This window comes from Capricornis sumatraensis, chromosome 7 (assembly GCF_032405125.1).
Source record: "Capricornis sumatraensis isolate serow.1 chromosome 7, serow.2, whole genome shotgun sequence".
NCBI lineage: Eukaryota > Metazoa > Chordata > Mammalia > Artiodactyla > Bovidae > Capricornis > Capricornis sumatraensis.
The window spans coordinates 19106263-19129089 of NC_091075.1; the positions used below are offsets into that span (position 1 = coordinate 19106263).

At 39.7% G+C, this 22827-nt stretch overlaps 1 protein-coding gene across 2 annotated transcripts in view; it reads left to right on the top strand.

The window, feature by feature from the left end:
- Nucleotides 1-22827, top strand: part of COL25A1 (collagen type XXV alpha 1 chain) — a 491061-nt gene that overhangs the window by 388387 nt on the left and 79847 nt on the right. For both annotated transcript variants that reach the window (XM_068975168.1, XM_068975169.1), the window contains exons 11-12: nt 1992-2018; nt 4036-4080. In XM_068975168.1, the coding sequence (XP_068831269.1) occupies nt 1992-2018; nt 4036-4080 (72 nt within the window). The remainder of the gene's footprint in view (nt 1-1991; nt 2019-4035; nt 4081-22827) is intronic.

Consider the following 22827-nt stretch of genomic DNA (forward strand, 5'->3'; position numbering starts at 1 on the left):
AAATGGAATCCTAGACAAGGATGAAACCCACGTCTTTTCTTCCCTCTCAGATCTCCTCTCACTGCAACTTCGAGATTCTGCCTTTACTTAGCATTAACATTCACTTCCCAAACAATTTACCCAAGTGAGGAAATGATTACACATGTTTATGTGCTAAGCGGAAGGAACCCGTGCAGAGCAGGAGGCTCTGATATGGTTAGAGAGATAATTGATTGAGAAAGATCCCTGAGGATGGAGGCAAGGATGGATCCCAGAGTCTGTGGATGCCTCTGCCCCGTGGGAGGAGGGCATCTTCCCCCTCTGATATAGGAAGGAGAGCCACGTGGGTTTGAGTTGATGAGAGACATGATGTTGGGAAATTTATCCCTAGAGACTCTGTTTTCTCTGCAAAATCTAAAACAGAATTTTAAATTGAAGGAGTACGATAAGTGAAGAGACAGTCAGACCATGCAGATATGTGAGATAACAAGTTCATTAAGAAAATGGTTGGTTGAGTAAATAAAAAAGGAATATATATGGCAAAACATTAATTGTTACATATAAGTGTAACATATAAATGATAGATACATAGGTGTAGATTATATTACTCTTCCTACCCTTTATCATGCTTTTAACTTTTTGTAATAAAAAGGAAAAAGAAAAAATTTTCACTTTCTTTCAGTTCCTAGGCTTGTAGGCCAGTATTTTTTCATATGTCTGAACATTACATCTCCTTACCTCTATTGTCACTGAGTCAATAAAGCTATATCCTACATTTTTTTAAAAAAGGAATATATAAAGGTGATATTGCACAGTGCACTTTCAAAAACCTAATGCTGATTATATGAGGAAATTGTTAGTCTTCCTGAGGATTGCAAAATAATTTATGAGGAACAGATTCTGTGAATGTTCTTAAACACTGTGTATTTTTAATTAAAAAATTATACATGACCAATTCTTCCTCTAATTACCATTCTCTTGCTTTATTTTATGTTAGAGTCCAATGTAAGATGCTGATTAACTGAAATGTCACACATTGAAAATAAGTTAACCATTAAGTGTAATGGAATAAAGAGGTTTTTATTAATACATGGAATGATGGAGGATCTATAACTTTGTTAAAATACACTGAAGTTAGAAGCATTTTTGAAAGAATTGGAAGAAAAGTGCTTGATATTTTTATTTAAAAATAGACCTCAGTAGTCAGAATTATAGCTCTCATTGTGCTCTTTTCTACCATCTCAAAGAGTGCTTTGCTCTAAATAAAGCCCACAATCCCCAACATTGACTTGGCGGTCAAAGAACTCTAAATCTCAGAACTGCCGCATTTCCATTTTAAATGTAAATATTCCCATTCATCTTCCTAAATATTATATTTCTTCTCCCCCCTTCCTCCCACCCCAGTGTCATAGTTTATGCAACAGCTGACAGCATCTTTTGTTCCCTTTTTTGGTGCACACTAGTTGCCACAATTGACTTTGGCATCCCCTAGTTTGGAAACAAGTTTTTGTGCAGGTCGATTGGCCACATTTCATAAGAGGAAGAATAGAACAAAACATGTTTCTTCATAATGCCATTCGATGATTTCCTTTGCAAATCTGCTTCCTGAAGTTTTGCAGATGCAGAAGTCATAGAACAAGTCAGTGGGCTGGGAACTGCATTGCATTTTAAGTGCTTCTAGAAGCAACATCTCCAGCCTTTTAAATGAGACTGAACTGATAGATAGGGCAAAGGTTATTTTTTTAAATTAATTTATAGTTGATTTACAATGTTGTGATTCTTTTTTTAAAAGCAAAAATCAGGATCCTACTGCATAACGTTCTTCAAAAGAGAACAAGAGAGAAGAAAAGACCCATTGTGTACTTCCAAGCGAAAATTCTCATTTTCCTTGATGTACACAACATCAGCATATTTCAGCAAAGAGAACCTTACAGAATAGGACAACTTTAATCGGTCATTTAAGTTTAAAATGGTTACAATATTATGTTAATTGAATTGTTTTTCTCTTTTAGGGTCCTCTGGGACCTCCAGGACAAAAGGTAGAGTATAAACAATACTGTGAAAGTAATTATATCCCCATCGCCTAATGACTGGCCTGAGAAGGGAACGGAATTAGCTACTGTGAGCCATACCAAAGCAGTCTGGTTTGTGCGTTCTGCTTTCTAAAAATACAATCATATAATGTGAGCCATTAGATTTCTAATTGACTCCATTATAGAAAGTCCAATAAATCCAGAGCAGACTCTTTTTAAGCTGTCTGCCAAATGTGTAGGTTATTGAGTTTTTAATTCCAATACTAGTAAAACATTGTGACAAAACTTAGAAATCTGAAGGGTCATTAGACATAGCAAATTAAATGCATGGTCTTGTACAAATATATGATTGTCAAAGGACCATTAAACAGACTAGAACAAAGAATGTATTTGTTGCTTGGTGGCTATATTCAAGTGGTCCACTAGTATCTCCCTTTGCTGAAGCAACCCCCCAAAATGGCTTCCCGATTGTTATTTCAACATTATCCAGAGCCATCAGACTTGACCCTTTACATTCTGGAGAAGAGAGTCTAACACTTCTAAAATTACATCAATTCTGCAGTAGTAAATGCATCAATAGCAAGTAGATGGCCCTTTGCGAACAAAATATCACTAAACCCCCACTCCCCATCCACCTCCCACCCTACAAGGAGGACATAAAAGGATATTTAACCTGCAGATAACCAAAATAATAATAATAATAATTAAATTACAACAGGTGGAAAAGTGATTATTCTTTATCTTTGGAATCCATCAAAGATAGAGACGTTTATCCCCCAAGCTTGGGCATGTGGCATCTGTTGAAACATGATCCCACAAACCAAGTAAAAGCCAGTGTGTAGTGAGACAACTTGTGTATAGGAACACTTTGTCCTTCACAATAATGTCTCTATTAAGTATGGTGTGAAATTGTAAAGCTACCCTAATCCACATGCTACCAGGATAAAATTACTGCCTCAGGCTTTGGGAAGTCCTTTAATGACCCACTCGATATAATCACCAAGAAAGCACTAAGGAGCTTGCCGTCTCAATTTTTTTTGCATGAAATGACTATATTTTTAATAGACTTTATGTTTTAGAGAAGTTTTGGATTTCTAATTACTATTTTAATCTTTTCTATTATTCTTTAAAAAGTTTAATATCACACACCTACTAAGAAAAATCTGTTTTATAGTGCTAAACAAAAATAAGCACATTCTATTTAAAAAATGATTTCTCCAGAGCCTCAAAGGAAGATGTGTGGAGGAAAATGACATCACTGTTTGAAAAATTTTGCTAATGTTTCTGTATCTAGTTAAATGTAAGATTTTCTCAGGTAGTAACTACTTTTCTTTTCTATTCTAATCACCCCAGTGCTCATGTGTGCACACATCCAAGTGCACGTGCATACACACGGACAACATAATATTATAATATTCAATGTATAGGACTAGTATTGTTCCGAGTCTATGCTCACCATTTGCGGCATCCTGCCTAGTCTACTTTGGAAGATATAGTCACCCTCACATGGTTTAAACATACTCCCTGAGTCTGGGGGAAATGCTTCAAATACAACAAATTTCACTTTTTACAACATGGGTCCCTTATAGTGGTTGTTGTTTTCATTACCTTTTATTTTATGGTATTTAATTTCATGAAATTCAAGAGTTACTGGTACAGCTAAGCTTTTTTGAGATGAAACTAAGCCTATTTAATTCTCAAAAGCACCCAAATTTGGAGCCATGAGGCCTTCTGATAGCTTTGGATCTCAATTTATGATGTGAAATTCTTTAAAATCACATTAGGGTTAAGTAGATATTTACAAACATGGTGAGATTTAACTTCAGGGCTTTTGGAAAAGCTTGATGATTCTGTTTACATGATTGTGTGTTAGAACACAGTAGATAAGATCTGAAAAACATAGCCTCTCAGGTATGTTTTAGTAAGATAAAGTGATAGCTGACATAATTAATATGACATAAATTTAGAATTGAACTATTTTGTGCTTATGATATCAATTTATTTTAATCATATGTCTCCGTAGGGTTCTGTTGGAGTACCTGGAATTCCAGGGATGAATGGACAAAAGGTGAGTTCCATAGAATATACTACTTTTGATCATTTGAGGAGGATTAAAATCACAAAGTTGTTCTAATCAGTAATGTTGGTAATAAGTTTATATGCTTATTAAAATATTATATACACTTTTACAATAGAGGAAAACTATGTTGCAAATGATCAAATTAGTTTAATTTTTAAATGAATACATTAAATAGCCAAAAACTCTTAGACAGTTTTTTATTTTATTTGATATATATGAGATACATTTGTATCATTCTCATAAATATATTTGGAGTAGGAGAAATATAGTATTTAACATTGATTGTGATAAAGTGCACTCCGGTTTATTCTTCTTAAGGCAGACTAATATGTATTATTTCTTGCATTAATGAAAGTTATTCCTATAGAGAGATGCTATTGGGATCGTGATTTCAGATTCAAGCTTTTTTTACAGCTAATCAAAATTAAGAATTAAATAGATTTGCTAAACTCTGATAGCATGCTTTTATTGTACATTAGTAATGAAGGGGAAAAAAAAGTGGGAAAAAAAAAGTTAAAAAAAAAACCACCCACAGCTCTACATAGACATATCTGTGTGCCTGTGTGCATTTTTTCCTGCAACATACTTGCCAGTGGGACAAAGCAATTACCAAAGTCACTGCGGGCCAGTCTGCCAGGGGCCGGGGAGCTGAGCCAGGGACTTTCCTGTCTCCCTCAGAGCTTCTGGGCTGGCCCTTTGAGATCCTGTGACCCAGCTTGTGTTCCCAGAGGACTTGAAATCCAGGCATTCTGAATTGAAATCAAAAAGGGCCCAGCCCTTATGGACAGAATAGACCTCCTCTTGACCTCTTCTCGCTCGTCCATCTTTTTTCTCCATAAGACATAGACAATGGCAATTTAAGACCTACGAAGCGACTAAGAACACGAATCTGCAGCTCAGAGAATGTAAATCTTGACAAAGTCCTTGAATTCTCTGGCCTCGATTTCTTCGTCTTTAAAAAGGAGACAAGCAATTCCTACGTCATACGGTTACTGTGAGGATTAAATGAGGAAATAGGCATAAAGCCCTTACATCCATGTTTGCTATTAAACTTTTTCTTCAGCTCATTTTAGTGAAATCCTGGATATTTGATTGACCTTTGTTGTAAGAGACTCTCTATTTCCAGAATTCCTTGATTCCTAAGTAAAATTAGTGTTCTTAACCAAATCTTATGGCAGCCCTGTGGTCCATAAATCAAACACTGGGCGCTCATCAGTAGGTCAGTGCCCCTGTCACTGCCGTTTCCCACTTAGTAAAATGCATACCTGTTTGCTTCACAGATTCTGATAAAGACAGAGGATTAATACTCCATTTAGAATATTGTAGATCATGGAGGGAAACATAAGTAAAAATTTGAGAGCATATTCATTCTATGATGAATTTGAAAATTACACAACAGGATAATATTTGGAAAGGACAAAATATAGATAAAACATAAATGTTATTTTAATATTTGTACACGTAAGGTTAATGTTTTGCTTCTACTTGTTTCTTTTTCAACTTTGAGATAATCATGAAAATTTATTGAAAACTTTACCCTGAAACAAAACAAGTCCACAAGTTTAAAACTGTCACATATGTGCTTATGAAGACTGCATATTCTTTCTTTTTCGAAAGGAACTATGCAATTTCCTTAGCAAAAGAAAGGAATGTGACATTTTCTTGTCCTAGTCACCAAGTTTAAATTATATTTCAAGGAAATAGTTAATATTTGCAGCTTTATGCCTTGTTATACGTCTTTGTGGCATTTTTAAGGGTTTTCTGTAAAATCTAGGGAAGCTAAATGATTTCAAACTTTTATGAAGGTATCAGCAAAATGTAGTTCAAGATTTGTTTTTAATTCATATAACTTAACTAAAACTTTGTTTATAGAATTTCTTTTAATGATAGCCATTATCTAACACCTGTAATATTTGCTGTATCATCTTTAGGACAATAAAGTACAAAAAAATCTAAGTAGCTAGTCACTTAAGTAGCAGGTCATTTAGGCAGTAAAAACAAAGTTGAAAATAGAGTAATATCGATAATTTACACTTAGAGCTATGAACTTTGCCTTGGTTCTCTAAAATTTATTTCTCTAGGAAGAGAGCCTAGAATCACATTAATAATTTTTTAAGCACCTTGATGTTCTTAAACTGTCTAGAGAAAATATCTTCTTTGCATGATACAATTTCATTTTTTTCCAGAGAAGACCTTTTGATGCTTAGATCATATTCAAGTACTGGTTAAAGAAGGATATTATTTCTAAGCTATCAAAAGCATGGCAAATAACCAGAAAATTTTTAGAAACTTCTCTATTATAAGAGAGAAAGAAAATGACTGTATTAAGCAAATATTTTACTTGTCTTCTACTAAAATATTTTCCATCCATTCAGATTGAGGTGACTGACTTTGGCCAATAACTTGATGGTGATTTTTTTTTTAACATTATTTTCCTTTCAGTTTTGGCCAACTTGATTGTTAATCTGAAAACTTCTTATTTTTGTAATGGTCCTCCAATTCTTCAGATCGTATTAGGAAAACAGACTTACAGAAGCAGTAACGTGGCGTTAAACGCCAATCTAGCCCCTTCTAGCAGCAGCAGAAGCAGCCTTATAATCTTTCAAGGGTTACTAAACACCCTTCTGTGAAAAGTGGGAGACAGTGTGGTATGTGGTCTCTGCAGTCTGAGAGAGGAAGCTTCAAGTCTTTGTCCTCCTTTGTGTGAGTTACTTAATGTTTCGAAGGCTCCTGTATAAAATATTAATATAGACTTTGCAATATTAATGAGATAATATGTCTAAAGTGAACATGATGTAATAGGTGCTCAATAAATATTATCAACTGTCTGTAGTATTAATAGTATAAGACTTCAAGAATTGCAACAAATGAGCCCTAGGCTTGCCCTCTAACAGGACGAGCAGCCAGGAAGAAAATGAAGATGTAAACTCACACAAGAAGGTAAAATATTTCTGTGCTACCTGCTACGTCTCCAGTCGCAATGCACCCCATTCCCAATAGTAGGAATACAAGCACCACAGAAAAGAGACAGACATTTCTCACACTACTTTGAAAGCTCACTCACTGGTGTGGGGTCTTGGAGGAGCGCTGTCTGGAGTCAGACACTCTGTGCTCTTACAGCTCATGTGCAGCCTTTGAAGCTTCTTCCTGTATGGGCTCAAGGTGGCTTCATTGTAGAGTGAGAGAAGGGGCTGTTCTAATTTATATCTAAGTCACTAAGAGATACTGGGCATCCGCAAAAAGTCACAGGTGTCTCTTTTCCCCTCCCTGTTCCCAATTCTAAAAGCAGTTGTTTCCATAATTTGAACTTGTTTCCAATAGCCAGAGCAGTTAGGGAAAATTTAATGCTGCTGCTGCTGCTAAGTCACTTCAGTCGTGTCTGACTCTGTGGGACCCCATTGACGGCAGCCCACCAGGCTCCCCTGTCCCTGAGATTGTCCAGGCAAGAACACAGGAGTGGGTTGCCATTTCCTTCTCCAATGCATGAAAGTGAAAAGTGAAAGTGAAGTCACTCAGTCGTGTCCGACTCTAGCGACCCCATGGACTGCAGCCTACCAGGCTCCTCTGTCCATGGGATTTTCCAGGCAAGAGTACTGGAGTGGGGTGCCATTGCCTTCTCCGAAATTTAATGCTAAGTCTTACCTAAAAAGAAATAAATGTTGCCTTCTTTGCCTCTGGCTAATTTATTTAGCACAGAAACTTTTGTAATTCTCACAAATAGATCTTGTTGGTTCAAAGACATTATAAACATTTTATTTATGCTATTTGATTCATTCCCCCTCTCTCTCACACACACACTCAGGCACGTAATACATACATGAAGAGATACATATCTGCACATGTACATGATCAATCATGCTCAACTCTATGTGAGCCCATAGACTATAACCCAACCAGGCTCTCTGCCCATAGAGTTTTCCAGGCAGAATACTGCAGTGGGTTGCCATTTCCTACTCCAGGGGATTTTCCAGACCCAGGGATTGAACCTGCGTCTCTTGCATCTCCAGCATTGGCAGACAGATTCTTTACCACTGATATAACTGAATGTTTGTCAATTAAACTCTGCTTCTCAGATATGCTGGAAAGTGGGCTTCAAAATAATTTTGTGGTAAAAAATTTTTTAGACTAAATAATGCTCAATGCAATAAATGGCTGGCTGTAATTTTTTGTATGTATATACATATATGTATGTATATCTCAGAACTTTAAAAATCTCAACTCTTAACATGTTATTAGAACCCTGAATTTTTCTACTGTTTCCACATTTTTGCATTAGGAATAAGTCATAATAACAAGGTATTTGAATAGCAAGCAGTGCCCAGCGCTGTGCAAATGCCATAGGAGAAGAGGGCTAGGGATAATGAGGGGACATTACAGGTCCACTCTGTGCAACCCTTAGTTCACATCCTTATCTCTGTTACCGTAAAATTAACGTTAAAGAGTTTCAGGATTCAGAACAGATTATTTTGTCTAAGCAGGCTAGAATTTTTCTGAGGACCCAGAATCATAGGGGCTGTTTCCAAAGCAAAAGATAAGTATCGGATGATCTTGTTTCATGTATTTTTCAAATGCTTGCTAGGGTTTATTATATCTAAAACTTCAAATACAATATAAATAAAATATTGATATTAATGCATCATCCATGAATCTATCCCAGATAACTATGTGATTTTTTTAAGTAACATTAAAATTTAATTAGTTTATGGCTATGGTATTTAGAGTTCCTTTTCATCTCTTATCCATGAGTCTCACAGTTTTTCACTGACATTAATCCTCACAGCATACTTCTAATGGCATTTTTATTGTAAGTATATTTAGAGAGCAGATAAATGGAAGCCCTCAGACTTTCAAAGGTCAAGCTGTTTATTCCAGTCTATACAGTGAGCTGTATACAATGAACTCAATACTTTTTTATTCCTGATTCATATTCTGCAACCACGAAATAAAACTCTTCTCTTTTGCAACCTTGACTTTATCATTAAAATGTCTGAGTTAAATTCCTGAAGGATTTGAATATATTGTAGTTCTGTTTATTTCCTGTCTAGTTAGCTTAAATTTACCCAGTGATCTATTACCCAATGTATTTATAACTTTCCAATTTTACACTTTAAGAAAAGATACATAGTGTAAATAAAGTGACTGGTTTTTTATTTCAGATTAATTAATAGCTTGGGGAAAGTGTGTTATAGCAATTTAATACTTTGCTGGTTAAATTATTTTTATTAATTTTTCTATCTTTGGAAGTTGGTGACTGTGTACATTATAGTTCTAATAATACATGATTGTGTTTTCTCTGATAACTATGAAAATAGGATGCTTTCTTTCTTCTTGAAGCAGCATCATTGCTGTCCTATTGTAGGATATTTCTCTTTTTTCTAGTTTTATTGAGATAAGGTATACAGCATAACGGAGAAGGCGATGGCACCCCACTCCAGTACTCTTGCCTGGAAAATCCCATGGACAGAGGAGCCTGGTAGGCTGCAGTCCATGGGGTCGCTAAGGGTCGGACAGGACTGAGCGACTTCACTTTCACTTTTCATTTTCATGCATTGGAGAAGGAAATGGCAACCCACTCCAGTGTTCTTGCCTGGAGAATCCCAGGGACGGGGGAGCCTGGTGGGCTGGCGTCTCTGGGGTCGCACAGAGTTGGACACAACTGAAGCGACTTAGCAGCAGCAGCAGCTGCATACAGCACAAAGGTTTGACTTCCACATATAATGAAATGATTACCACAGTAAATTTAGTTAACATCCATCATCTATGTAGATACAATAAAAAGAAATGGAAAAAAAATGTTTCTCCTTGTAATGAGAACTCAGGATTATTCTAACAACTTTAATATACACCATACAACAGTGGTAACTATACTCATCGTCTTGTGCCTTACATCTCCATTGTCTTATAAACTGGAAGTTTGTACCTTTGGTGAAGGTCACCTTTCCCAGGTGGGTCACCTTCCTTCAATTCCTCCTTCTGCAAAACCTCCAACTCCGACCTCTGAGAACTACAAATCTTATCTCTTTCTATGAGTTTGTTTTTCTTTGTTGTTTTTGTTTTTGTTTAGATTCCACATAAAGGTGGATCATAAAGTATTTTCTTCTTTCTCTGTCTGACTTATTTTACTTAGCAGAATGCCATCAAGGTGCACCCATGTTGTCACAGATGGCAGGATTTCCTCGTTGATTATGGCTAAATAGTATTGCATTGTGTACGTGCACACACCGTCACTTCTTTATCCACTCATCCTCGATGGACCCTAGGGCTGTCTCCATGTTTTGGCTATTGTAAATAATCTTGCTGTGAAAATGGGATGTAGGTGTCTTTTTAAGTTAGCATGTTCATTTCCTTTGGATATAGTCCCTGAAGTGGACTTCCTAGATCCTGTGGTAGTTCTATTTTTAAATTTCTGAGGATCCTCCATCCTGTTTTCCATAGTGGCTATACCAATTTACAATCTCCCCAGCAGAGCACAAGATTCCCTTTTCTCCACATCCTCACCAGCATTTGTTATTTTGTGTCTTTTTGATGATAGCTGTTCTGACAGGCACTATGAGATATATCTCCTTGTGGTTCTGATATGTATTTCCCTGATGATTAGTGATGCTGAGCATTTTTTCATCTGCCTGTTGGCCATTCATCTACAGAATATTTCATATAGTAAAATCACATCATCTCTGAGTTCTATGCGTATACTCAGAGACAATTTTATATATAAGCTTACTTTTAAAGAAACTTTTCACTTAATTTTACCTATTGAGTGAAACAAAAGATATTTCTATCCTTTATATAATTAAATTTAAATTCCTTTAGAAGGGAATAAAACGTTGGTTGAAGGAAGTAATGTAATGCTTCCTGACTTGAAATTTCAAAAATGATGGTAATTAAAAAAACAAAAAATACACTTTCCTTTGACCTCATTTAGGCATGTTGCTGTAAATTTTAATACTCATTACCATCCTACTAAATGAAGATACTGGGAGAGCTAAGAATAGTTAAGGAAATGGGATTGGTGGGGAAATCCGATAGGACTGGGTATGAGAGGAAAGAAAGTTGATCATAGGATGTTGCAAAAGAAAACGACAAGAAGGCAAATATCTTTGACTGAATTATGACTTCAAGTCCACTTATATTCATTTTAATTGAAAAGGCACTATATTTTATAAATAGGATCACCAAAATATTATTTACTAAATCAAATTAAACTACATATTTAACCTGATGATTTGAGGGGCAAAAAACTTACGTTAAATGTATTCATTGATTATTTGCCGGTTTCTTCAATCTTTCATTCAACAAATCTTTTTTCAGTCCTTACTAGTAAGAGCAAGGCACATCTGAGCACTGACATTAAAGCGGTCTCTGCCCTCATGGAATTTCAGCCAATAGGGAGATAAGGACATGATATAAACAGATACACTAAAAATCTGTTAAATGACAAGTTAAGTACTACAGCAGAGAAGCACAGGGCAGCCTGTCCTGGTGCAAAAAGGCAAGGAATGCTTCCCTGAATAGGCGACTTTAGGTGCAGCTTAAATAGTGAACAGCAGTTGGCAAAGGGAAAGGAAAATATCACCACACTGTAGTATTTTCAGATCAAGTGAGACAACCTTGGTCTTAGAATTTTGTTTCTAAAACACCATATTATTAACCACTATAGGACCTAGACTACTTTTCTTTTTTTTTTTGCAAATTTCTAATTGCTAAAATAGTTAGTTGATATAAATCACAAAGCCTGTTCTTTTATCATTAGATCTGATCTCTGAATGACACTCTTGATTTTGAGATTTGCATTAAAAATAAGGCTTCAATGAAATAACTTATTTAGACAATTATAGTGGCTTAATTTTTACTCAGCTCCCAGGTGGCTCAGTGGTTAAAAAAAATCTGCCTGCTAGTGCAGGAGACACTGAGATCTGAGTTTATTCCCTGGGTGGGGAAGATACCTGGAGGAGGAAGTGGCAACTCACTCCAGTATTCTTGCCTGGAGAATCCCATGGACAGAGCGTGGTGGGGTACAGTCCATAGGGTTGCAAAGAGTCGGACATGACCAAGCACAAACGAGTGCACACGTGCGCGTGCACACACATACACACACACACACACACACCACACCTGTTCCATACCAGGTGACATTGCCAAGGGGATAGAAACCATTATCCAGCTATGAAACGGCATGTGTATATGTGTGTGTTAATAGCTCAGCTGTGTCTGACTCTTGGCAACCCTGTGGAGTGTAGCCCACCAGGCTTCTCTGTCCATGGAATTCTCCAGACAAGAATACTGGAGTGGGTTGCTTATCCCTTATCCAGGCAGTCTTCCTGATCTAGAGTTTGAATCTGGGTCTCCCACATTGCAGGCAGATTCTTTGCCATCTGAGCCACAGAGGAACCATGAAACAGCATCAGTGGGGTTAAGTTAGGAGAGATCAAATTTCCTTCTAGACCTTCTGCCTAACACAGACAATAGGAGAGTGCAGTGTGTAATATTGACTAACATGTATTCAGCATTGACTGGCAAGCTCTTCCTAAGTTTACCCCACGTATTCCTCACAGCAGTGCTGTGACATGGAAAATATTATTAGCTCCAGTGCATTAATGAGGAAACCAAGGCACAGAAAGGATATTTCGCCTGTGGTCACCAAGGTGTTTGTAGTAGATTTCAACTTCAAAGTCAGTCAGTCTGCTACAACTGTCAAGAATACGGATTTTAAATTCAGGGAATCCTGGGTCTGTTGTTCAGTATTTGTATGGTCTTAGACATGTTACTTTCCTTCTCTGAATTTAGTTTCCTCATTTGTCAAATGAGGAGTGTCATGTTTACTGCAAAGCTTAATTGGACAAAATAAAGGAAGTAATGAATGTAACTGTTTAATTTAAAACACTATTAAATAAGAAAAGACTATTTTCCACTTTGAATTGGAAGCGTTAGGAACTCCACGACTCAGGAACCTCCTGAGTATTTAAGTGAATGTTTGTAAGAGCTGTTGTCTCTTTCTACTATTCTTCACTGATCATTTTGAAAATTATGTCTAATTTTCCCATTAGAAATAAGCATTTACCATTTCCATGAATAATTCAGTTCAGTTCAGTTCAGTCACTCAGTCCTGTCCGACTCTTTGCCACCCCATGAACCGCAGCACACCAGGCCTCCCTGTCCATCACCAACTCCCGGAGTTCACTCAGACTCACATCCATCGAGTCCGTGATGCCATCCAGCCATCTCATCCTCTGTCGTCCCCTTCTCCTCCTGCCCCCAATCCCTCCCAGCATCAGAGTCTTTTCCAATGAGTCAACTCTTCACATGAGGTGGCCAAAGTACTGGAGTTTCAGCTTTAGCATCATTCCCTCCAAAGAAATCCTAGGGCTAATTTCCTTCAGAATGGACTGGTTTGATCTCCTTGCAGTCCCAGGGACTCTCAAGAGTCTTCTCCAACACTACAGTTCAAAAGCATCAATTCTTCAGTGTTCAGCTTTCTTCACAGTCCAACTCTCACATCCATACATGACCAAAGGAAAAACCATAGCCTTGACTACATGGACCTTTGTTGGCAAAATAATGTCTCTGCTTTTCAATATGCTATCTAGGTTGGTCATAACTTTTCTTCCAAGGAGTAAGCGTCTTTTAATTTCATGGCTGCAGTCACCATCTGCAGTGATTTTGGAGCCCCAAAAAATAAAGTCTGACACTGTTTCCACTGTTTCCCCATCGATTTCCCATAAAGTGAATAATTAGGCACATCTTTTCCCAAGTGAAAAGAATAATACATCAACTTACTACTAGGAATTATACTTAGGAAAGAAGAAATTAGCTGGGATTTTGAACTTTAAAGTAAAGTGAAGTGAAGTGAAGTCGCTCAGTTGTGTCCGACTCTTTGCGACCCCATGGACTGTAGCCTACCAGGCTCCTCCCTCCATGGGATTCTCCAGGCAAGAGTACTGGAGTGGGTTGCCATTTCCTTCTCCAGGAACTTTAAAAGTGGGTATATTATCAAAGGCATGTTATATTCCAAGTCATAGAATACTTAACAGAGCCAATTTTTAAAATAAAGGTATTTATTGGTCTGTAACGTGAAATTCCAGGGCTTCCCTTATAGCTCAATTGGTAATGAATCTGCCTGCAATGCAGAGGGACAGGCTACCCACTCCAGTTTTCCTGGGCTTCCCTGTGGCTCAGCTGGTATAGAATCCACCTGCAATGAGGGGAGACCTGGATTCGATCGCTGGGTTGGGAAGATCCCCTGCAGAAGGGAAAGGCTACCCACTCCAGTATTCTGGCCTGGAGAATTCTATGGACTGTGTAGTCCATGGGGTCGCAAAGAGTCGGACACGACTGAGTGATGTTCAGTTCACAACGTGGAAGTCCAGCACTAATGCAGCCTGCAGCCTTGACACCTAAGCTTCACCACTAAGAACCCATTTCTTCCATTTCATCAGCCTGCCTTTCATGTTGCTGCGATCCCCCTAATTCCCTCTCTCCTCCTGGTTCTAAGGTAGCTGCTAATCATGCCTGGGGCTTCATTCTTTCCTATCTATATCCAGAGTGAGTGCCTTTCCCCAAACATCCAACACCACCTTTGAGTTTCCTTGTTATTGGATGCACATAAGTCCCCTCCTCCTCCTCATTGCCCAGCTAGGGGAATGCCAGATGCTAATTACCTATTACCGCTGCGGTTCCTTTTCTGGCAACCCTAGTCATGTGGAAAGTTTCAGTAAATACTAGTTATCTAATTTAGGAGAGATTCGTGTCAGACACCGGAGCTGAGCAAGTGTGTTGTTTCTGACTTATCCCAGTCCTAACAGACTCCTCTGTCTCACGTACCCCCTTCATCCATTTTGATATTTTGTCTTCCTGAAACACAAGCCTTTGTTCTTAATCTGTTTTTCTCCATAAGAGTGCTCACAGAGAACAATTTCTCTGATACACAGGAAAGAGAACCCCACCCCACACTGTGACATCATGCTCCCTGGCTGGGTGTTGGCAACTTTCACACCTTTTATAAGTTATTTAAGAGGGAATACTAGACAGTGTTTTGCTTAGACCCAGCCAGTGTTCCTCTTTGCTCCTCTCTGTCCCTCTAATGGTGTGTCCCCCACCACAGGGTGGGGAATCCGCAGGGCCTAGGAGACAAGCCATCTCAGAGCTCAGCTCCCCACTTGTAGATCACGGCCCAGGTACCCAGGACCCGAGAATTCCTGCCTTCGTTGTGCTGAGTCTGCTTCCATCGTCTGTAGTGGCCTCTTCCTCAGGTCCATTTTCCCAAGGGTGCACGCATATACTTGTGAGTGGCCTGGAGCAGCTAAGGATGGGGAGTTGTGGGTAGAGCTTGCAGGCTGTGGTCTCCACACGTGACTCCCAAGGACCTTCCTGAAGAATAAGAGAACTGGAAGAGACGGGAGGGAGACATTAGCAGGCAGGACTGGGATGGGGGGGTGGCGTCATCCGTGTGTACTTCTCCCTAGACCTTTTAGGGGTGTGCTCAAGGCAGACCATTCTTCTCACTTGTGTAAATTTCACCGAAATAAACCCAATTTAACTGTTTTCTGTGACCCCTAAATTCTTAGCTATATCTTTGAATTTCTTTGTTCAAATTATATTTGTACATTTCTGTCTGCATTAGCAGTACAAAAACTCAAATAAAAAGTGTTAACCACAAACTTATTTCTGAAATAGTCCTTACTGTAGTGTTATTGACAATAAGACAACTATCAAGTTTTCTTATTTATATTTTTAGATATTTGTACTTTTTTAAAAGTCTAATGAATGTTTGGTTATTAGGTTTAGCTTAAGTATTATGTTAAGCAGTTAAACCCATTTCAGTAGATTGTCTGAAATAAGATATTTTCATTGTTTCTGACTGATAGAACCATCTACTCTTCTATTGTTATTCATGTTACCAAGGAGGACAAAGAGATTTTCATTTTAGGGAAGGAGTTTGCTGATTGGATAGATGAGACAACGCTCCCCTACAGGGATGTCAGTTCTCTGATGTATGACCAAACCCAACTGGTCAGAGTTTTCTGTTTCTCTTCCATGAGTAGCAAAGCCTCTGCCTCCAGGAAACAAACAAAAGAAGCCTTAAGCGCTGAGCATGCCAGTAGGAGCTACAAAGTACTGAATTGCTCCACATTAGAGGGCGTGAAGCTGAATTCCCAGGATGGCTGAGGAAGGTGGGAAGGAAGGAAGGAGGAAGGAGAGGTGGAAGCGGAAGAGGGGAAGGCAGCGAGACGAGCAAAGTCTGAGTGCTCTGCGATGACACACCTTTCAGGAACACCAGGTGTTCCACCCTGCGCTCACAGAAGGCCTGAGAAGAGTGAATTTCCTGAGGCAGCTGGTGAGCAAACCAGAGAAGACATTCAGATGGGAGAACTTGAGCACCCACTTGAGCAGTGGGTGAAATTGGGACTTGAAGCAAGTTTAATCAGATGTCGGAGGAACACGGAGCCACCACTGACATCTTTAGTCCAACAAAATCACAACTACCGCTAATAAAAGAACAGCTAAATCTTAATCCTTTAAACCTGAGAGAGGGTAAGCATTTAATCTGCCCCTAAACGCTGCATAGAATAAAAGCTAAACCCCATGGGAGCTCAAGCAATTTGCTCTGTGTCCCAGGACCAGAAGTGGAAAACTTAAGATTAGATTGGAGGCTTCCTAATAAGCCGCTTTCTTATTTTATGCAAAAATGAAAGACAAAAGAAACCCAATAAATACGAATGAATTCTTTAGACACAAGTTATTCAAATAGAAGGAACACAAGATAGGGAATTGGAAGACCTGGGTTCTAATCTCACATCTGCCTCTTTGCAGCATTTTGTTTCTGAAAAAGGTACTTTCCCTCTCTGAGTGTGTTTCTCCATCTATCAGGAATGGCTCGCTTGGCTGCTTTCCACTAAAACATTGCCCTTGGGACTTCCCCGGCAGTCCAGTGGTTAAGACTCTGTGCTTCCTCTGTAGGAGGCACGGGTTTGATCCATGGTCAGAGAAATAAGACCCCCCATATAAGATAATAAGAAATAAGACCCCCCCATATTATCAATGATAATATTGTTCAAGTTGACTAAGTGCTATTGATTTTATATTTAACTCGCTCTATTAATTACTGAGTGAGGGGTATTGAAATCTCCAACCATAATCGTGGATTTGTCTGTTTCTGTTTGCAGCTTTATCAGTTTTTATTTACATATTTTGAAGCTGTATTATTAGGTACATCAAAATTTAGGATTTCTATGTCCTCTTGATAAATTGACCCTGTTGTCATTATGAAGTGATCTTCCATATTCCTGGTAATGATCTTTGCTTTGAAATCTACTTTGTCTGAAATTAATAGGTGGTCTAGTGGAAAAGAACCCACCTGCCAATGCAGGACACATAAGAGATGTGGGTTCAATCCCCGGGTTGGGAAGATCCCTTGGAGGAAGACATGGCAACCCAATCCAGTATTTATGCCTGGAGAATCCTATGGACAGAGGAGCCTGGAGGGCTACAGTTCATAGGGTTGCAAAGAGTCAGACAAGAATAAAACAATTTAGCATAAAGTCAACTAGTGATAATCATCTTATAGGCAAAAGGTTTTTTGTCAGCATTTCTATGTGAGGTCCGCATTGTTATTATTTCAAAAGTAGACAAGACATTACCCGCCCCTCCGCCCAAAAATACTATGAATCTAAATCTTTCATGATCATAGATGGAAAATTTCTAAGCAAAATGTTAGCAAATCAAATCTAATAATAGTATTTGACATGCAGTTGGTTAACTCTGCCAATGTGGAACCCTCAGATACAGAGGACTGACTACATGGAACTTGAGCATCTCTGGATTTTCGTATCCCTGGGAGTCCTGGAATCAGTCCCCTGTGGATACCTAGCAACAGTTTTATGTAAAAACAGTAGCTTATCATGACCACATGGCATTTATACTAGGAATTCAGGGTTGGTTTAGTATTTGAGAATCAATCAATGCAGTTTTCCACACCAGCAGATTAAAAAAGAGAAACCATCTGATCATATCAATTTATGCATAAAACCATTTGACAGAATGTGCTTCCCTGGTGGCTCAGTTGGTAAAGAATCAGCCTGCAATGCAAGAGACCAGGTTCAATTCCTGGATCAGGAAGATCCCCTGGAGAAGGAAATGGCAACCCACTCCAGTATTCTTGCCTGGAGAATCCTGTGAACAGAGGAGCCTGGTGGGCTACAGTCCATGGGGTTGCAGAGAGTCAGACACGACTGAGCAACTAAACCACCACCATATATGTATATGTTGTCCTATTCTGTGAGTGCTTCTGCTTAGGGAAAAGCAGATGTTAGAGTGAGTCTGTAAGGGGAATGATGACACATGTAGGTTCTGAAAGGGTCTTGGAGGAACTTGAGATGACATGATAAACTACACAACTGGCACTGTCCCAGCTGGTACTCACCCTTCACTGAGGCACACAGCGTGGGGGGAGGAGCAGATGGGAGAGGGGCGATAACCGAATAGGTGGAAACGTTTATAATGACTGGGTCCCCATACTCACAGGCACAACTGTTGGAGCCTCCCGTCCCCCAGGCAACCACTCTCCCCCGACAGAGTCCTGGCTCAGTGCTTCTCCTTGGCAGCCATGGACGTTCTGCTCATTCTCAGCATCCTGCCTCTCAGGGGACTCCTCCCGCCCTTCACTGACCCCACACTGCCCCTCTATTTTTCAGTTTTATTTTAGGCTGACCTGCAGAGAAGGCAGTGGCACCCCACTCCAGTGCTCTTGCCTGGAAAATCCCATGGACGGAGGAGCCTGGTAAGCTGCAGTCCATGGGGTCGCGAAGAGTCGGATACGACTGAGTGACTTCACTTTTGACTTTTCACTTTCAAGCATTGGAGAAGGAAATGGCAACCCACTCCAATATTCTTGCCTAGAGAATCCCAGGGATTGGGGAGCCTGGTGGGCTGCCATCTATGGGGTCGCACAGAGTCGGACACGACTGAAGCGACTTAGCAGCAGCAGCAGCAGCAGAACGTGGACGTGTAACTGCTGGGTCAGTGTCTCTCCCGTCTTCTTCCTGGGTCCCCACCTCTTTTCCCACCACTGCCTTTTGCCAAAGCTGAGACAAAGAGCTGTCTCTTGCACCAGAGTTGTTGGTCTTTTCCAGTTTCCCAGCAGAGAAGACTTGCTGTCTAGCTCTCACCAGGCCTGTACAGGCTTCACATGTCCATATCGACTTAATATATATTATTTGCGTCTCCTGTGTTCGTTCATTCCTCCGGCGTAGATGTACTGAACAATTATTATGCATAAGGTACAGTTCCTGGGCAATGTGGAAAGAGGAGCAAACAAGAGAAACTAAGTTCATATTCTGGTGGTGGAGATGGGGTGGGAAATCGGGGCACCAGATAAAATATAAAATGCCTGATCAAATTTGAATTTCAGATAAAGAAACAGCCCATCATTTTTCATGTGCTATGTCTATTTGATGTTTAGGATACATTTAATTAAAAACTCTTCTCTTTGTTATTTATCCAGAATTAACATTTAACTGAGTGTCTTATATTTTTATTTCCCAAATCTGGCAATCCTAGTAGGGGAAACAGAAAAGAAAAAATTTTATCTTGGGTGGTAATTAGTGCAGTAGAAGAAGCAAAGTCAGATATAGGTGGACATCGGGAGTGGTGGCAGGGAGGGTGGAATTCTGGACAGCCTCTGTAATAAGGGGACAGTTGTGCCAAGGATAAGAAGGTGAGACTTAATCCCTGGATATCGGAGGGAAGATGGTCCACAGGAGAGAAGCCCACATGCAAAGACCCTGGGTGGCTCCTGCTTAGTATCTTGGAACAAAGAGTTCAGTGTGGCTGGAGTAGTAGAAGGAGGGTCAAAGAAACAGCAGAGCCAGACCTTGGCTGGGACCCTCACTCTGAGTGCGATGGGACAGCCTTGGTGAGAACAAAGGGAAGGAATTTATAAGCTTGCCTTGTTTTTCGGAGACTGTTGGAGGTGAGTGGGTGGCAAGGAGATGGGTTAGGAGATTACTAGAGTCAGCCTCTAGCCCCACCCTGGCTGTGGCTTCCCCAGCCCTTCGGCAGCCTCTGCTTCAGATCTGCCCTCTGCTTTCCACCTTGGCAGAGTCTTGGCAGAGTCCAGTGATCGATTTTAACACCTCAGTGGACATCTCCGTTCTGAAGTCTCACTGTACATTGACTTGCTTGAATACTGATGTGCTCATTCTCTGCTTTTAAAGGCATTTTGTTTATCATGCCTTATACTAATTACAGAATTTTATAGTTTAAACCAATGCTGTTTGATAGAAACATAAAATGAGCTCCAAAAACAAGCCATACATGTAAATATGAATTTTCTAGTAGCCACATTTTTAAAGTGTCTGAAAAGAATTTATTTAGAGCATGAATGACACTTTAAAGTTAGGGGTAGGAGTCTTATTTTTTATTTTTGTGTGGTAAAATGATACATTCTAGAAATTTCAAGGTCAAATATGTTGGTCATTTTCTGCCTCCTGTGTTCACCCAAGTTTGTGTTCATCCTTGCTTGCATTAGGGACTAGTGTGGAAGACTAAACTACACTGAATTGCTTGCCTGCTTAGTCATGCCCAACTCTTGGCAACTCCATGCCTGCCCAGCTCCCCTATCCATGGTATTTTTTCCAGGCAAGAATACTGAAGTGGGTTGCTATTTTCTCCCCCAGGGACTCTTTCCAACCCAAGGTTCAACCCACATCTCCTGCATCTCTTGCATTGGAGGTGGATTCTTTATCACTGAACCATCAGGGAAGCCTCTAGAGAAAGAGAATAAATAGGAATGGAGAATATAAACCCCATTTTCCTGACTCTTTCTTGGACAGTTCTAGCTGGAAGTCCCCGTAGGCACTTCACTGCCTTCAGAGAATCCTCCTCTACCAAGGGTTATCCACCCAATGCTGCCGAAGCTTCTCAAGCCCTGAAACCTCACAAAAGGTTGCTCCCCTGCCCACCGTGACTGCCTGCAGGACAGAAAACACCAGTGGCCACTGAGATCCTTCTGTGAACTGTCACTGTCAGGAGGAAAGACCCAATCCAGCCAGTGTTTTAAAGAGGTATCAGTGACCCATGCTGCCCATTTTTAGTCTTTATTGCACATATGCACCAACCACACCAACTCCAGAGGCAGGAGAACAGCTCTAAGACTGACACCATGTTTTGCTCAATATCACTCATTTCATTTGCTGCTGGTGCACGTTCTGTGCAGCAGCCCCGCCTCCTTATCTGCAAGGAGTATGTTTCAAGACCCATAGTGGATGCCTGAAACGGAGAACAGTACTAAGCGCTATGTATACTAGGTTTTTTTCCTACATGTGCATGCCTATGATTAAGTTTAATGTAGAAATTAGGTACAATAAGAGACCGAACTGCTCACATTTGTGGCCATTATTAAGTAGAATGGGCTTCCCTGGTGGCTTAGACGCTAAGAATCTGCCTGCAGTGTGGGAAACCGAGGATCAGTCCCTGGGTCGGGAAGATCCCCTGGAGAAGGGGATGGCTACCCACTCCAGAATTCTTGCCTAGAAAATTCTATGGACAGAGGAGCCTGGCAGGCTACAGTCCGTGGGGTTGCAAAGAGCTGGGCATGACTGAGTGAATATTAAGTAAAGTAAAGTAAGGATTACTCGAGCACAAGCACCGTGAGGCTCTGACAGTCGATCTGATAACCTAGCCTGGCTACGAAGTGACTAGCCAGCAGGATATGCTGGACAAAGGGATAATTGATGTCCTGGGTGGGATGGAGCAGGATGACATCAGATTTTAGCATGCTACTCAAAACAGCACCCAGTTTAGAGCTGTTTGTTTCTAGAATTTTCCTTTTGATATTTTCAGACCTTAGTTGACCGTGGATAACTGAAACCTTGGGTAGCTCAGTGGTAAAGAATCCGCCTGCCAATGCAGGAGACATAAGAAACGTTGGTTCAATCCCTGGGTCAGGAGAATCCCCTGAAGAAGGAAATGACGATCCACTCCAGTATTCCTGCCTGGAAAATCCCATGGGCAGAGGAGCCTGGAAGGCTACCGTCCATGGGGTCACAAAGAGTTGGACACGACTTAGTGACTAAACAATTGAAACTAAAGAAAACGAACCTAAGGATAAGGGGGGCAATTACAATTCTGTTCATCTTCTGTTTAGATGAGTTCTTTCCGAAAATGTAGTACTTAAAGGAAACAAATATATATTGACAAGGTGGATGTAAAATTATACTATGCTAAGAATTTTAAGCAATAACTCATTTTAAATTCCCATTGTGAATAAGTGACAGGGAGCAGTATAATTACTAAATGACCTGTTTCTCTTTAGCACTCAGTTTTGTAAGAAAACTACATTCCTTTCTACCTTCAAGTATTCTTTCAAATTGCTCCTGAATAGCTGTACCTGAAATAATTGTAAAAGCCTTGAGTGATGTTAGAGCGTCTGGTTTTAAAAGAAAGTAGTGTCATCCTTCTCAAAAGTCAGTTCAACTTATTTTTAGCTTAAATGCACAAATTGTCATTTGGGAGTAATGCACGGGGAATTTAAAGTATAATAAAGAAAAATCCATCAATCTACCTGTAGTTAAGATGTTAGCTGCTATTTTTGTTTATTACTATCTTTATAATGTCCTTAGTACTTGTGAATATGAGATGCATTCAGAAACAGATGAATAGATTATCCGATAAACACGAGACTATTTCTCTACATGCACACACACACATACACATAAAACCTAATTCCTCTTTTTTGGTCTA